We start from the raw sequence: 16681 nt of genomic DNA, 5'->3' as shown, positions 1-16681 counted from the left end.
ATTTGAACTCCTGATAAAAATGATGACTTTACTGTGTGATGCTGGATAATCATTGAGACAAATAGACCAACACAATCTCATGGCACTTCATACTTATTTTAGTACCTTAATTTAACACTTTTTAAGTTTTTAGTACTCTAATCAACATGGGCATGGAGAAATATGGATGCTTTATGCGGATGTATGTTTATTATAAGTGAAAGATTCAACAAAAATAAAAAGAGTTTAACATATTGATATTGTTTTTCACTTTGTGTGTGCTAAATCTATTAGTGTTTCCGGTGATTTTAAGGTATGGATGCTGTGATTTTCTTTTTGAAGCTTAAAAAAATCTTTAACTGGATTTCTTTCAAAATTATTTTTGTTGACTTTTTCACTTATAATAAACATACATTCGCATAAAGCATCCATATTTGTCCATGCCCATGTTGAATATTAAAAACGTAAAAAGTGTTAAATTAAGTTAAAGAACAGATAAAAATGTGCGATTAATCACAAGTTAACTCATGACAATCATGCAATTAATCTAGATTAAATATTTTATTCGATTGACAGTTAATATATAAGAATATATATATTTTTGTGAGTGGATGCAGTTGCTAAGGACATTTGGATAACTTTAAAGGCGATTTTCTCAATATTTTGATATTTTTCAATAAAATATTTTCCTATAATAACAAACCATACATCAATAGAAAGTTTATTTATTCAACTTTCAGATGATGTATTAATCTCAATTTCAAAAAATTGATCCTTATGAGTTCAGGGTCACAAATAAACAGATGGCCTAAGCCCTGTATGTAAAAATGTGTTTGTGTAAAAATGTACTGGGATCAGAAATATACTGTTAATTATATACTTTAATTTAATTTTAATCTACACAAATGAACAGAATGAAAAATAGAGCTCGATTTAGTCATTACTTTACGTAGGGTTGTCAAAACGTAAACTTTATTTAATTAATCTCTTGATATTTTGATGTTATATTAATTACTGTAGGTTATTTGTTATCACACAGAAGCACAAATCTTTACATGTTTAATAAAATCACAGCAGGAATAAAGTGCTGGAGATATTGTTAGTACAGTTTACTGAGAGTGACTCATAAACGTTTGCTTATAAAAATAGCTTCTGAAAGAGCAAAATGTCTTTATGTGATACAATCAACAGAAACATACGTTTTATGATACATGTATAGATGAATTAAACGCTGATATTAACATAACGTTTGTGATCTTACCTTTGAAACATTTTCTGAGCAGGAGAATCCAGACTGAAAGTCAATGGTAAAGCACTGGATCTTCCCTTGACTGCTGCACGTGTAACTTTTAGACTGTTGATGAAAAACCAGAACAGTTTTACAATATTATTAAACAATATAAATCTTTATGATTCACGGCGGTTATTGTTTTCTATAACATTTTTATTAAAACAGCTGAAGATTTTCAACAATCCCGTACAACGATCTCAACACAGTGTGCTTTTATTCCTCCAGAAATAGGACGGGTGATGTTCAGTTGCTATAGCAACCGCTGCCCAACACTTTTCATTACATCAGCGATAACATCTAACAATTTAATTGAATTTACATTAAAACAATAAAGACATTTTATATCTTTAATATCTTATAAAGCAAAGTTGGCAACATTTTGTAAATTCATTGAAGAGTTTTTGCTCATGCAAAACGTGCTGCCAGGAATCTGGGATGTTCTGGGTGGTTGCCAGGGTGCTGCTATGCAGTTGCTACGGTGTTTTGATCGGCTTTTAGTGTTTTATTTGGTTGTTCAATCATTAACATTATACACAAAGACACACGCACGCACATCAAGACACAAACATAAACGCACACACACACGTCTTCATACACGCACGCACGCATGCATGCACACACATGCCCTGAAGCAGTCAGGTACAGTTTAAGTATTTCCATTTAGATGAATTTATTTATTAAGCTTTAAGTACATTCAGGTAACAGTGTCCAACTTAAAAGCTTTTAGTTAATGGACTGACAAAGATACCGGCAGCACCTGTAAGATGATGTTTCTCCTCCCGTCACCTGATAATGAAGAGCAACTTTAAACTTTATAATTAGATTTAGAAAACTTTCTGTTCCTAAGCAATGTGATTGAAAACACACCAACATTCACAACACACTGTCTCTCAAAATCATATTAGCTTACAGCTGTCTGAGATACTGTACTCTTTCTGATTATCACTAATTCAAATCACTAATTCAATTTCTTATGTGTTTTTCAGCTCAGGTTCTCTAAAGACGAAACATTAGTGCATAATTATGCATATCACGTAAAAGTATTATTCACAGTTTTACAGTTAGTGGTTCTTGAAATCAATTAGGCCTGAAAAGGAAAGAGATATTTTTGGACACCCAACAGTAAGAACCAATTAATGTTTGTCAAAACTGAGCTGACGTCTATAGTGGGAAACATTTTCACGTATCTTCACATTTCTCTTATTTTTCACATTAAACTCACCCACACTGTTCATTAGTGCTGTAATTTATACCTGTATATCAACTCTGGAAATAAAATCTTCACGATTCTTACAGAGTTTGAATAAATACATGGCCATGTCACGTGTGATTTAAAAATCATCTAGAGCAAACATGCTAATTGAATTTTCTAGCTGAAAGCTGAATTTTAAAAACTGATGCATACTATACAACTTCCAATATGACTTTTTAATAACATTTTAAATTTTTATGAACTTCCATGACCTTTCAAGACAGAGACCATGCAATGTTAATATTCTCTGATATTTCCAATTCACAGATCCCCTACAGTTTGTTCTCAATGCTGAGCTTTATCTATATGTGCTTCCCAAATCTAATACAATAATAAATATTCCCCTGTATTCACCTCACACGCATAGACTATAGTCACACAAAGCATATCGTTCACACATATGCACATACAAAGACTTTATTTATAACAAAAAGTTTGCAACTCCCATTGGAACCAATATGCAATCATACACTTGTTGTCTACAAAGATTTGGGAAGATGTTTTCTTTCCACCGCTCTCCTGAAGCACCGATGTATTTTAATATTATCACACCGTTGAGCACACATAAGGACTTGAGCTTTAATGGTCTTCATCTGTTTGAACTTGAGTGGGTGGGATGTCACTACATTCACAGATGCGAATGTCGTAGTGTTTTAAATTCATCTGCTAGGGAAAACGAACGGATTTGTCGCGCTTACCGTCACCAGCGTGAGCGCTGACTGTCAGATGTAAAGCGGCGGCTATGTGCCACTAATTGGAGAGTTTGCTCGGAGGGATTTAAAAAAAACACACACTGAGGTTTTTCAAGGATTTCTGTCTCACACGCTGTAAATAACGCACATTTCCACAGTCAAACGTCTGACTGTACCTCACAATTCATCTTTATACAACAGCAATACACACCAGAGAAGACTCATGGTGATGTTATACTGTACTTTATCTGATGAAGTTTCTTGAAGGTCTAAAACATATTAAACTCAATGAATGCATACAGTACAGTAGCTGTCATCTGTGTTTGTATTAAAGATGTTTATGCTCTCTAAAAGACTGTGAAACAGCTAACTGAGATTTTATTATCACATTTAGTGGTGGTGTTCATGTATAAAGGTGCTAAAGAATGGATTGTAATAATCTGTTAAATTGTTCTCTGATATCTACATAAAAGGTTTGTGTCTTTATTAAGTGCAAAAATGATCCAGAGTCAGTTTTTCATGTCCATTTACAACCGTAGGATTTGTCTTTAGAAAAAATAGTCTATTGTTACCTTATATGAAAGGGTCATGAATAATAATATGGAGCTCTGCTCTGATTGGCTGTTTCTCCTTCAGTAGCTCTGTGTGTGTGTAAACAGATCTTATGTTTGAGTCTGTGTCAGATTTTGAGGAAAAATCAATTGTTTGGAGATTGTTAATGGATGTTTCTGAGTGGTAAGTTTGTGTTTTTTTTTTCAGTATGGACCTGCAAAACGTACCTATAATGTCAATAGTAGAACTTCAGCCTAAACGCTAGCATATAGCATTAACTAGCATATAGCGCTAACTTAGCAGTCACAACTTTGTTTTTATCATTATACCATCAAAATTTTATGTTGGGGGCTCTCATCTCGACTGTAACGTCACAGTTGGTGTTATGTTGAGATTGGTGTGTTTTCCAGTGCTCTTTTACATTCAACAGCACCTTTAACATCAGTTTCCCAAATGATTTTGACACCAACCGAATCTCACAGATCTGATCTTAGTCCTCAAAGACATCAATCAATCCAAAAACTAAATGAGCAATTAAAGCCTGACAGATCATGTACTGGATCCTTTCATTCATTTGAATTCATTCATCACTCAGCTCATATGTGATGTGACCTGGAAAACAATTCTGACAACTTTTGCATCACTTGTGTAAAGATATACTAATGTTGAGGTAGTTTTCTACACATACATTAAACATACAGACGTCTCGCATTTCTCATTCTAGCTACAAGTAAGTGAATGCGATCTAATCTACAGTATAATCTCCTTGTAATGTGCTGAAACATCAAATATCACCCAATTTCAACAGTGGACATTCACAGAATATTCAATGTGTGTTGCGGATTGTGCACTTATTTGAAAAGGAATAAAATTAACCTGAGATAAATTGTGATCCTGCATTCCTGACCTCCTTACATGAATGATCCACAAGAATAGCTGTAATAAAATCTGTCAGTGTTTCATAAAACTGTCGCTTTGTCTCTGTATAATAAAATCTTTGCTATATTTACTGCACGCTGCAGACTGTGATCTGTAAAAATAGCACACTGTGTGAAAAGTTGTGCAATACATACGCAAAACTCCAATTTTGCGTGCATATAATACACCAGTCCTTTCTGTTCACTTAATACTATTGCGTCTTTTCGTGACGTTTTATGTATTGGTTTCTTGTTTTTTTTTTTTTTTTAAACCATTGTCGCTTGGGTTTGGGGTTAGATTTGGGATTTGCTTTAAGGTGTCATTTGGGGTTAAAACAACTTTCTGTTACATAAAATGACATCCTAACCCAAATTCTTACCCCAACTCAAAGGAACCATGGTTTAAAATAGACAAAAACATGGAGAAATCAATACACAAAACAAAACTAAAAGACATGTTAAGTCGTATTAAGCGAACGGGAAGGACTGGAGTATCACATGCATGCAAAATTAGACTTTGGCATTTGTATTGCATGACTTTTCATACTTGTGCTATTTATACGGATGCCATGAGAACGGATAGGTGATTGACAGTAATTACTGTAAAAATTAAACGGAGGAATTGGTGGGTTTTGCGTGTCACCCCATTCTCTATCTTACGCTGACAGCTTCTTATCTTTGTATTATTCTAAATGTCTCTGGTTAAGAATTGTGGGTAATAAAGCTTAAACTCTCATGACCCTTTTCTTTTCTTCTTCTTTGGGTTAGGAAAAAATGCACCAAGCCTTTTGTTTTGATGTGCCTGACCAGACATTGACAAGACCTCTGTGATACTGTACAGAGGAATAGATTTACTTGTCAATCAATCAATCAATCAATCAATCAAATCTTACCATTATATTCCCAAATTCTGCCATCAAAATATTTAACGCACACATACAGGAACTTTTATACAATCTTTACATACACTAATGAATATTGCACAATAAAACTGTAAACGTGACGTTTTTAGACTTTTTGACCTTTGTAATGCATCTCATTATTTGTGCCTCTCCTCACACCATGGTGATTTTTAAGACATTTTGTCAAATCATAAGAGGTCAAACTTTTAAACACTCATCTCAAGACCGATGCGTTATATCATCTGTGACATCCAGCTGTTTTTAGATGCAAATACGTTCTGTGTGATCGCCCACTTTACCATCAGGATGAATTACCGAGTTGAAGAACATTTACAAATTTCTAGCAGTTTTTATTAGAAGAATCTGCCATCACAAAATAACTGAAGGGCAAACCATCATGTTACAAACCATCATCTGTGCATAAATGTCTCTTTTGTGCTTTTAACTTACTGAATTAGAAGACATAAGAGCTGTGGTATCAGCATTTTGATATCTTGCAAGAAATATTAGTAATTTATCCAACTAAACCAGAATATGAAAAAATTATGCTGAGTTTGCAACACTAAACCCACATAATCCTCATGAGGCATAAATAAATATCCTGTAGATATGCAGACACACACACACGTGTTGAGTATTCATGAGACACATTGTTGTTCAGACCGAAGTTTTGCTCTTTAAGAGCTGTATAATGATGCTCTGCGTTTGACCTCGTATGGTTTATAAGAATGAATTGAGTAACATAAATCTCTGAAGCCTTTGAAACCTAAATCCCTTCATCCTGTGAATGTCTGTTAGCATCTACTTCATAATAAGGTCTCATATACAGACAGCAGAGATGCTGCAGGTCTTTGTGTAGTGAAGATAATTTAACGGCTCAATGAGAAGATCCTGGAGAAGAAGAAGCTCTTCAGAGAAATTTAATTAAAGTGATGATCAGACACAGATGCACTGATGCTGCTTTAACATGAGCTGGACTTCACCAAAGAGAGATACACAAATCAAAGCTTTGTCTCTCTGAAGTCTCATTGTGAAGTTATTGTACAGTAATCTTCATTTACATTTAAAGTAAATGGATCTCATTATTATTTCTGTTATTTCATTTTTATCGTATCTTAAGTTGTCTTATAACACATAGTGGTGGTTTCCCAGACCGGACTTATTCTAGTCCCAGACTAAAATGCATGCTTTAATTTAAAAACATTTTGCAGGGACACATCTTAAAAGGGCCATTGTTTTGTCTCACGTTAGATGACTAAACTTGCTGACCATCATGACTCATAAAACATTACAAATGCACAGGCCTTGAAATGTTTGGTTCTTCTGTTCTTGTGAATGTCTGAGTTTCTGTTTGATGTCAAGTTTTACCGCGGTACTCACCTGTACTCTCTGTACCTCCATGAATACAGCTCTCTGAAAGGTTTTCTCCCAGAACACCAGATCTGATCCCAGCTCCACACTGAAGCAAAGACTCTGACCGTGACCCACCAGAACGCTGAAGCAGAAGGGTTCGCTGTCCCGCAGTTCACCCACGCTAAACTTCTGTGTCTGTATCCAACAATCTTCACCTATCCACAGCTAGACAATAACACAGAGATACACAAACTTCAGTCTTCATGACCGCCTGCTGTCTATGTTACATATTTTAAAAATGTATGCTTAAAATAGAAGGGGTGCAGACAGTTTACTCCATCCCTTCATATATAAATAAAATGATATCAATTTTTTTGTGTGCAGTGTGTAACTTTTAAAAGGATCTTTTGACAGAAATGCAATACAATCTACATAACTATATTATCAGTGGTGTATAAAGACCTTACATAATGAACTGTATTGTTTTTATTACCTTAAAATAAGCCATTTTTATCTACATGGAAGTCGCCGTCATGTTTCTACAGTAGCCTTAAACGGACAAACTGCTCTACAAAGCTTGTTTCATCCCTACGTGGTCCTGTAGCAGCGACCATATGCGTTTTGAAATTTAAGGGTGAGCTGTTGGTTGCAATACACAATTGCACCACTAGATGATGCCGCTAAAATTTACACACACCACCTTTAAATAAAAATTGAAAATTCACTCTTTTCATTTACAAATTATAGGATGAATCAAAACTAGTTCGGTCATAGCATTCCTTTAAATAACAAACACAACTAATGGAGGACATTTCATGTACCTTATGAACTTTAAACAGAACCTCACAGAGGTGATATCGGGCCTCAGCTTCAGTCCAATCGGACGCCGTGATCTGACAATGACAGACAAAATCAAATCATCATAACACTACAAGAACAATCTAGTGCATTGAAGCTTGCAATTTTTCATGTCTGTCAGTTTTGTATACATCAGCACTCATTTAGCACAATGTTTTATCCGGTGTGACACTTATTACAGATTTACTCCTGTTAAAGTATCCAGAGATTGAGCGTTTCGCTCAAGACAGCCAAGATCAATAACCACTATGCTATCTTATATTTCTGCACTGAAAAACTGCTCGTCTTGTAGTTTGGCTTCAGAAAAATATTTGAACAGTTCAGTCCATTATAAAATAATGCATGCGTAATTTCCTCTTTGTGACCTAGAAACACTTATATAGCAGTCCATTCTTACTGTAAACACAAATAAATCCGATTTATAATAAGAAACTAGTTTAGTGTTTGAATCTCTCGTGCCTTTAAGGCACGTTAAATGTTTCCTCTATATTTATTCACTAATGCTAATATAATAAAGCAGCGAGAAATATCAGAGCATGTTAGTTTTGTCAATAATCTTTGATAATAATGTGAGACACGCTGAGGACGACTGTGAATAGCGGTTCAACAGCAAACTCCATTAAAAGCACAGACGCTGTAATGGCAACAAAAACACTGCCAACACAATGTAAAAGGTTGTATTTGATAACTGAGGAAACCTCTGCCCTCGGGCTTAATGGCCAAGATAAAAATATTTGTCAGAAATAACTTATGTGTGCGAGGTCATGCTGGGTAATAGCTTTTCCTCCATACAATCCATTAGGAAGAAGTAGATTGATTATAAATAATTACAATGAATGTCCTGTGACATGAACACAGGTACTTGCTCTTAATCCATAATGCAAGTTAGCAGACAAAACACACGAGTATATTCAGAACAATGGTCGACCCATATGAACTCTTCAATAAGTTGTGTTATAGTCACGCAAACTTTGATTAATTTATTCGTGTCCATGAAACAAAATTCAGCTTTGAGCACGAATGTCTTTTTCAAGACACTTGCACAAATTTCTACAAATAGTTTTTCGTGTCTGTGGCAGGACTTTCTTTTTCATGTCATTTTATATTTTTTTCTTATATTTTTTTCCTTTTTCATACCATTGTCGCTTGGGGTTAGAATCATTTTCTGTTACATTTTTAGACCTCCTAACCCAACCCCAACTCTTACCCCAACTCCAGACGAGAATGGTTTAAAAATAAGAAAAAAACAATAAGAAAACAATTCATAAAAGGACATGAAAAAGAAAGTCAAAACCTATTTATAGAATTTCGTGCAAAAGTCACGAAAAAGACATTCGTGGTCAAGGCATGAAAAAAAGCTGAATTTTGTGCCATGGACACGAATAAATGAATCAAATTTTGCGTGACTATAACACGACTTTCCGTGAGATCATGTTGCAAAAAACATAAGTTATTTTTATTTGAAACAATATATGCTTAAAATGTAAAATATTTGAGAACATTAATTGTGCATTACTATAATGGGTAAAATACAACCTAATTACAACATAATTAACCTACAAAATAATAAATAGTATGAAGTAAATTAAGTAAATACAGCACAGTATGTTGTACTGTATGAGCTCTCTGTGAAAAAGCATTAGTCAGAATAATAAAATTTAAAAATAAGTTATTCATATCTTTAACCTTTCATATTTAAACTTCAAAACGATGTATGATTTGTTGGAATCTGAAAAAATGTCACACCTGCTACACCTGTTTGAAGTTGAAAGAGTTAGCAAAGTTAATTTTGAGAAAAATCCAGTTAAAGGTTCAAAAACACAGCACTCGTACCTTAAAATCACTGGTAAAACTAATAGATTTACCATACACAGTGTCAAACACATTATCCATAGGAAAAATACATGTATTTTTTATTGCTTGATTGAAACTGAGACAGACAGCTTTAAGATCTACTGTAATGCAAGGATCTAATATAATGTTAAACATCAGATATTTTTTCTCAACAGTTAACCAAACATTTACTTAAGACATAACAGATTATACCTGCGTGAATTCTTGTCAAAACAGATATTTTAAAACTGTAATCATATGTATATATCAGGTCTGTGTGCATGCTTCAGATCTGTCAGTCAACTGAAGAAAAATCGTTTTCGAGTCTTGTTGCTCTTAATAACTCTTTTAACATCAAGTAAGTTCTGCACCTGTTTTAAAACTGAAACCAAAATGTCAGACGGGCATGTGGACACGCATCTTTGAATTAGATTAAGCATTTAGGACGTTACACCACTCAGTAAACTTACAAATAAAGATCATTTTAGATGTTTAATGACTATTTAGAGCCTTTAGGATCATTAGACAAGGGCTTAATGTACTTATTTTTTATAAAAACTTATACTTGTACTTTCTTTTGCCTGTAGCTGAAAATTAGACAGTGCGCATTCTGACTCATTTTGCAGCACAGGTTACATTTCATTAATGAATGAGTTTAAATGTTTCTCAACATCTATGAGCTTACAGGAGGATTTTTGAAGATGAGCAGTGAGCCGCCTCTCAACGCCAGAAACCTACAGCTGTGAATGTGATCCACGTCGCTCCCCTGGAGATGTTCACAAACCCAACCCATATGGACGATCTGCAGTAGAAACAGAAAATCAATGAATTCACACTTGTGTTTGTTCAGTACACATAGACAGGTTTCAGGAACAGATTTCTCTTAAAGTCAATATGTCATTGAATGTACTCTGCTGCTTATGAATTCTTTCATAGTGCAACAGATTGAGGGATTGTCTGAAGTTATTAAAATGACTACAATGAGATATTGATTGTTTTAAATATGACATAACTCATCCATTAATAATAAAATCATGATACGATTTCACAGATTATACCATAGTAAAAATGATTTACCTGATCATCAGAAGAACAATATTTGTTTGCTGTTTTAATCTGAAACAAAATAATGCATACATCAAAATATGAAAATATAAGAATACATTGAAGAAACACTTATAGAAAAGCAACATGACTTTCACATGTGAAATATATATATATATATTAGGGCTGTCAAAAGATTAATCGTGATTAATCACATCTAAAATAAAAGTTTGTGTTTACATAACATGTGTGTGTGTAATGTGTATAATTATTATGTATATATAAATACACACACATTCATGTGTATATTTAAGAAATATCTGCATTTATATACTGTATAAACATTTATATAATTTATATTATATAGAAATATAAATATTTTATATATAAATATAACCAATTTTTCTTAAATATATACATGACTGTGTGTGTTTTTATATATAAATATTAATTATACACACTACACACACATATGTTATGTAAACACAAACTTTTATTTTAGATGTGATTAATCACGATTAATCTTTTGACAGCCCTAATATATATACACATATATATCATGTTTTCTTGTGTCATGGTTAGGGCTGGGCAAAAAAATCTAATTTTCAATTAATCTGGGTTTTTTACGTGGTCAATTAAAAATCGATTCTCAAAGGCCACAAATAGATTGTTTTTTATGAAATAACCTGATCCGTTTGATCAAGAAATGCGACTGTTTTGAATTTTTTCATCATACATTTTTCATCTTGCATCAAAATTGTATTGTTATTAACATAATTGCATGCATTTGAAAATTAGAGATGGGTTCTGTTTTGATGTACCCAAGTGTACCTAAAATAAAAAAGTGCAATATACAGGTTGGTGGCTCTTAATTTCTTTTTATTAATTACCCCCTTGTAAACTTATATTTAAGGTATTTTTTATAAAAAAATTATTTCTATTAAAACAAAATTCATTGAGTTGAATCGAGAATCGAGTATAAAAATCAATCCGAGAATCGGAATCAAATCGATCCGATGAATATGAATCGAAATCGAATCGATCCAGAACATCTGAATCGATCCCCAGCCCTAGTCATGGTGCATTTTTTAATATGCAAACAAGTATTTTAATTTATTCTAACTGCGGTAACAATGATTTGTCAAACTACAAAATGCACAACAGTGCGGTACTAAAAGTATATCATATTTCAAACATAAGAGTGCACATTTGTTCAGTTTTTAAAACAAGTTACACTTGTCAACAGTGATTGACAGCATACAGCCTTGCCTTTGCCTTGTAAATCACACTAAGAACGGCTTTATCAGCTCCCGGGTCAGAATGTGTCAAACAACATCCATCTCCCCATCATCCTCACCGTTCGAGCGTGTGCGCCTCCATCTATTTATAGGTTATAGGTCACCACAATAACAGATCCGCTGCCACTCTCACACACACAATCAGCTGCTAATTGGACTTTTAGCAATCAGAATCTCTGCGGTCGTCATTATGTGACGCAAGCGCAGTAATTGCACGTAAAGCAACGCAGCTGTGCGGCAGTCATTTAGTCTGCTGCAGAAAAAGCCCATTGGATCATCAGCGCTGTAATTAAGACAACGCACAGGAAATGAGATCATTAGGCAACATTCTTGCCAAGTGCTCGGTTCTGAAACGGCAAACTTGTGAATCGGGTCCAAGGCCAAGCAGACTGCTCTGCATCAGTTTCGTAGGAAAGAAAATCTATTATTAGTGAGATCTGGGAGTACCGACATTGTCAAGAAATAACCTGGGCATATTTCACCTTAAAAATCAAGACGGAGATATAAATGCATACATGAATGAATGAATAAAGAAAATCATGCTACTATATATCACATTAGCATCCTAATTCAACAGTCCAGCACATTCACTGCAAATATGTCAATGAATAAAATGAATGAATGTCATTTCTCTCATGCACTAATCTGCACATACAGTGATGCAGGTTACTTACGCTCTCGTGGGTCAAATCATTGATATTGGTTGATATTGCTTGAAGCCAATCTGAGCTTTCTGCCGCAGTGCAAAATTGCAGATTGTGGGAACAAACTCCGTCTAAGGCAACGACTTCAAAACTGCTCGATCTGGTGGAAGAAAAGAGAAAATGAAGTCATTATATTTTCACAGAACAATAAAGTAAAATTGAGAAATATTCAGAATGCTTTTCAAACATGCTGATCATACTAAATTTGCAAATAAGCTGCAACTTCTGTCACATGTATCTTACAAAACAATGCTCACTTGTACATATGAAATAATAAATAAAGTCTATAATATTAAGCGTAATGTAAAGTTTGCTTAGCTCATTATTTTGATTTGACTGCTTACATTATAGTAAGTCATTATACACAACAAACGATTACAAATATCCCAATCACTAAATTAACCATGCAACATTAAAGTCATGTGTCAAATGTATTGTACTAACAGTATTATTGTTACATACTGCATATTGTGTTACATACAATAACAACATGTAACAAAAACATTTGTTTGGACGGTCCGAAGTGAAAAATTTCAATGCAAAACTATATTAAACTATGTTGTTATGTAAAATATAATAACATCTGACAGTAAAATCCTGAAAACAGTGTACTATATGGGAGATCCGGGGCGAAAGCAACGCGGCGGGACGAAAGTAACAAAGTGATTTTCTCAAAGTCCTGATTTCATTTGCATTCCAAGCTATGACAGCATCTTAAGCACGCAACCCTTGACAGAGCTGACAAATATTGCGTTACTTCATAATCGTTTTGTGCGTGTAGGTCCAGAAAGCTGTTCTCAACCATGTCCTTAAGCTGTATTTGTTTTCTTATAACGCGTTGTGTTTCTGGTTTCATGTGTTACAGTACTGATCAATCTACAGGTTATTTAGTGCTCTAACACACCCTGAATTTTCACTTTTCAGAGTTTTTATAATAAAATTAAGTCGGGTTTAAATGTGAGTGATCCTGTCGGGTAACACTTGTTACTCCTCTTCTTCTGCTAATACTGTTGAATTATGTTGAAAATGTATATTATTCTAATTTAATTTAGAAAATTTGATTTTGAATGTTGAAAATGTTTTTCTTTTCTCAACAATTCAAGTTTTTACTGTCGGGTTGCAATTTGATAAAACTGAAGTTTAAAATGAAAATGTAATTTAAATTTTTTTTTTAAGATAAATGACAAAATCTTTTTGCAGTTACATATAAACAAGGTCACAGTCATGTATTTACTAAAAAAAAATGTAACAAAAAATCTATCTTGTTTTTTTGTGTTACTTTTGATCCACCTGTGTGTTACTTTCGTCCCAGCTAAAGGGGTCAAAAGTAACAATGCCCTACTTATAGTGAAATTATACAGATGTCCTTTTACATTTGTTCAAAGTTACACCTGGTATTGATTGACAACACTTGTGAGTTATTGACCACAGCAAAAATATATTTCTGACTAAAACATTATTAAAGGGGGCATACCATAAAAAATGACTTTTTCCATGTTTAAGTGCTATAATTGGGTCCCCAGTGCTTTTATCAACCTAGAAAATCTCAAAAAGATCAAACCAGTAACTTTTGGTATAACATTCTCTGCAAGTATGTAAAAAATAGCTAATTGAAATTTGGCTCCCCTAGCTTACTGTAGCACAGTTTGATTGTTGCATACTGTTTCCCAAACTATTAAAAAACAAAAACAAGTATATACATAGACTGTCAGGGAAACGATAAAAAGTTATCACTGGGATGGCACCTTTTAAAAGATCCTACCATTTAGATACATATATGTACGTTTGAGATACTACTACTTTATGTTGATTATGATAGGGTAGTATTTTGAATATAAAGTAATCACTGATCCTCTTATGGTTTTTCTCAGTGTGCCAAAGACATAATTTTAAGTTTATAATGCAAGATATATACAGAAAAAGACAAACTTCCCCCAAAAAACCCTCTTTGCTGTCATGAAGGTTTATTCTGTTATTGATGAAATACATTAAACATCAGAGGTTCATGATTTATTACAAGAATAGAAAGTAAATCAATAAGTGCAGGATCATCCTGGGTCCAGACGGCTTACAGTAAAACCCCCCAGATGATAATCTATACTGTATGAATTCCTCAACATTACTGATGAAAATCATAAATCATGCAATAAAAATCAAACTGTATAAATCTCACAGTGTGTCTGTTTATTGCTCAGTGTTTAAATGTGACAGGTATCAATATGAATTTCGAGAATGAAATCTGTTTGTGTTAAAAGGTAACTGATGTCATGGATGCTCTACCATCAGTTGTTGTGTATATACTGTATATACGTAACAGGATGACTTGACATTTCATTTCAGCGTGTGTTTGAAGAGCAGATGAAAATCACTGTAATTTTCTAGACTGACTTTATAATGATAGCAGTCAGTTGTGTTCAACAGAAAGTGTGACGGCTATGACCATCAGAACACATCATCCTATGTGATGGATGAGCAGGCTATCATTTATTATTGTGGCATCTGAGATATAGATTTAACTTCTGCTGGTTTGATCTATGTGCAGCATCTGAAATACAATGACACACAGCACCAGAAGGCAAAACTGAAGTCAGTCATAAATATTTTGATTGCATTAAATTTAGCTGTCAATACAAAGCATAGCGTCTCTATAGATACTGCACAGTATGTATTGCATTGCTCTTATATGGCTTATTCGGTCCGCCGTCATGTTGATTCCAAACCGAGGCTGTATGTGAGGAATAGACATCCAAAGCGTGCACTTATTGTTTTGTATCAGGATGCTGGTCAATCAGCCATCAAAACACAGAAAATAGATCATTATACAAATTTCCACAGGACAAAAAACCTTAGAAAAGTGGATTGTTAAAATGAGAAGGGACATATGACCTAATTTTGAGATAAAAGCAGTGCAATGTGTACATAAAATCTGTTTTGTTATTAGCCTATCAGCTAATCATTCATTTCTAATGTCGTGCCCATGCTTAATTTTCTTTAAAAAACAAACATAGTCCTATAACTACAGTAAGTACATATCTCAAATTCATACAGATTACAAAACGCAATGCATAAATATGTTAAAAATCGTACGTTTTTTAAGCACATTGACCGAATCAACAGAAGAGGATTCATTTCTAACTAAATATCATTTGTACACAACTTTAAGGGTTCATACACTGAAAAAAAATATTCATTCAATTTACTAAATTTTTTAAGGTAAGTGGTTGCAATCAATTTATTTAAGATACATTTAAACAAAAGTTTTTGTTTTGTTTTTTCTTATTTTTGTTTTGTTTTAATGTAGCTTAAATAAATACACTGCGACCACTTACCTTAAAAAATTGAGTAAATTGAATGAATATTTTTTCAGTGTATGGGGTTTTACCTCTAACAATACCACATCAAATGTAAATAGCTTGTGCTGGGGATAGTTACTTTTAAAAGTAATGCATTACAATATTAAGTTACTCCACAAAAAAGTAACTAATTGTGTTTCTTAGTTACCTTTCATGGAAGTAATGGTTACGTTACTTTTAAGTTACTTTTGTGTTACTTTATCTTACTTGGCTGATGCTTGATTTCTTTCAGGCATTGCAGGTGTTTTTTATGACTGAGAAGTTTTGCATTCCGAAATTGCATTTTCCATCGCAAAATGTCGAGCTCTGGCCTGCCATCTCTGTTTCAGACTCAAACTATTCCCGCTCGGGTGCGCACGCATAGTGTGCGTAATTCTATGTGACTATGTACATTTTAATTTAATTCAGTACATTACAGCCTTTAAGGTGACATTGGAGTAAAAAAAATCTAAAATTTAGTTTCATGTGCTCACGTGAAACTTTTATGTGCTCACATGAAACCTTTATGTGCAGAATTTTTTTTTAAAGTGAAGTTTCGCGTGCTCACATAAAACTTTTGTGTGCTCATGTGAAACTTTTGAGTGCACGCGTGAAACTATCACGTGTGCACGTGAATCTAACATGCGATAGTTTCACGTGTGCACACGAAACTA

The 16681-nt window shown here is 33.7% G+C and overlaps 1 protein-coding gene across 1 annotated transcript in view; it reads right to left on the bottom strand.

Moving 5' to 3' along the window:
- Positions 1-16681, bottom strand: part of sntg2 (syntrophin, gamma 2) — a 42573-nt gene that overhangs the window by 1748 nt on the left and 24144 nt on the right. The window contains exons 10-15 of the mRNA XM_065255095.1: positions 12646-12775; positions 10707-10745; positions 10315-10431; positions 7760-7831; positions 6966-7163; positions 1241-1333 (exon numbers count right to left, since the gene is read on the bottom strand). Coding sequence (XP_065111167.1) covers positions 1241-1333; positions 6966-7163; positions 7760-7831; positions 10315-10431; positions 10707-10745; positions 12646-12775 — 649 coding nt within the window. The remainder of the gene's footprint in view (positions 1-1240; positions 1334-6965; positions 7164-7759; positions 7832-10314; positions 10432-10706; positions 10746-12645; positions 12776-16681) is intronic.

The sequence above is a fragment of the Paramisgurnus dabryanus genome, chromosome 17, assembly GCF_030506205.2.
Source record: "Paramisgurnus dabryanus chromosome 17, PD_genome_1.1, whole genome shotgun sequence".
In the NCBI taxonomy this organism is placed as follows: Eukaryota; Metazoa; Chordata; class Actinopteri; order Cypriniformes; family Cobitidae; genus Paramisgurnus; species Paramisgurnus dabryanus.
Note: the sequence above shows the minus strand (reverse complement) of the source record. Positions and strands in the feature narration are given on the sequence as shown.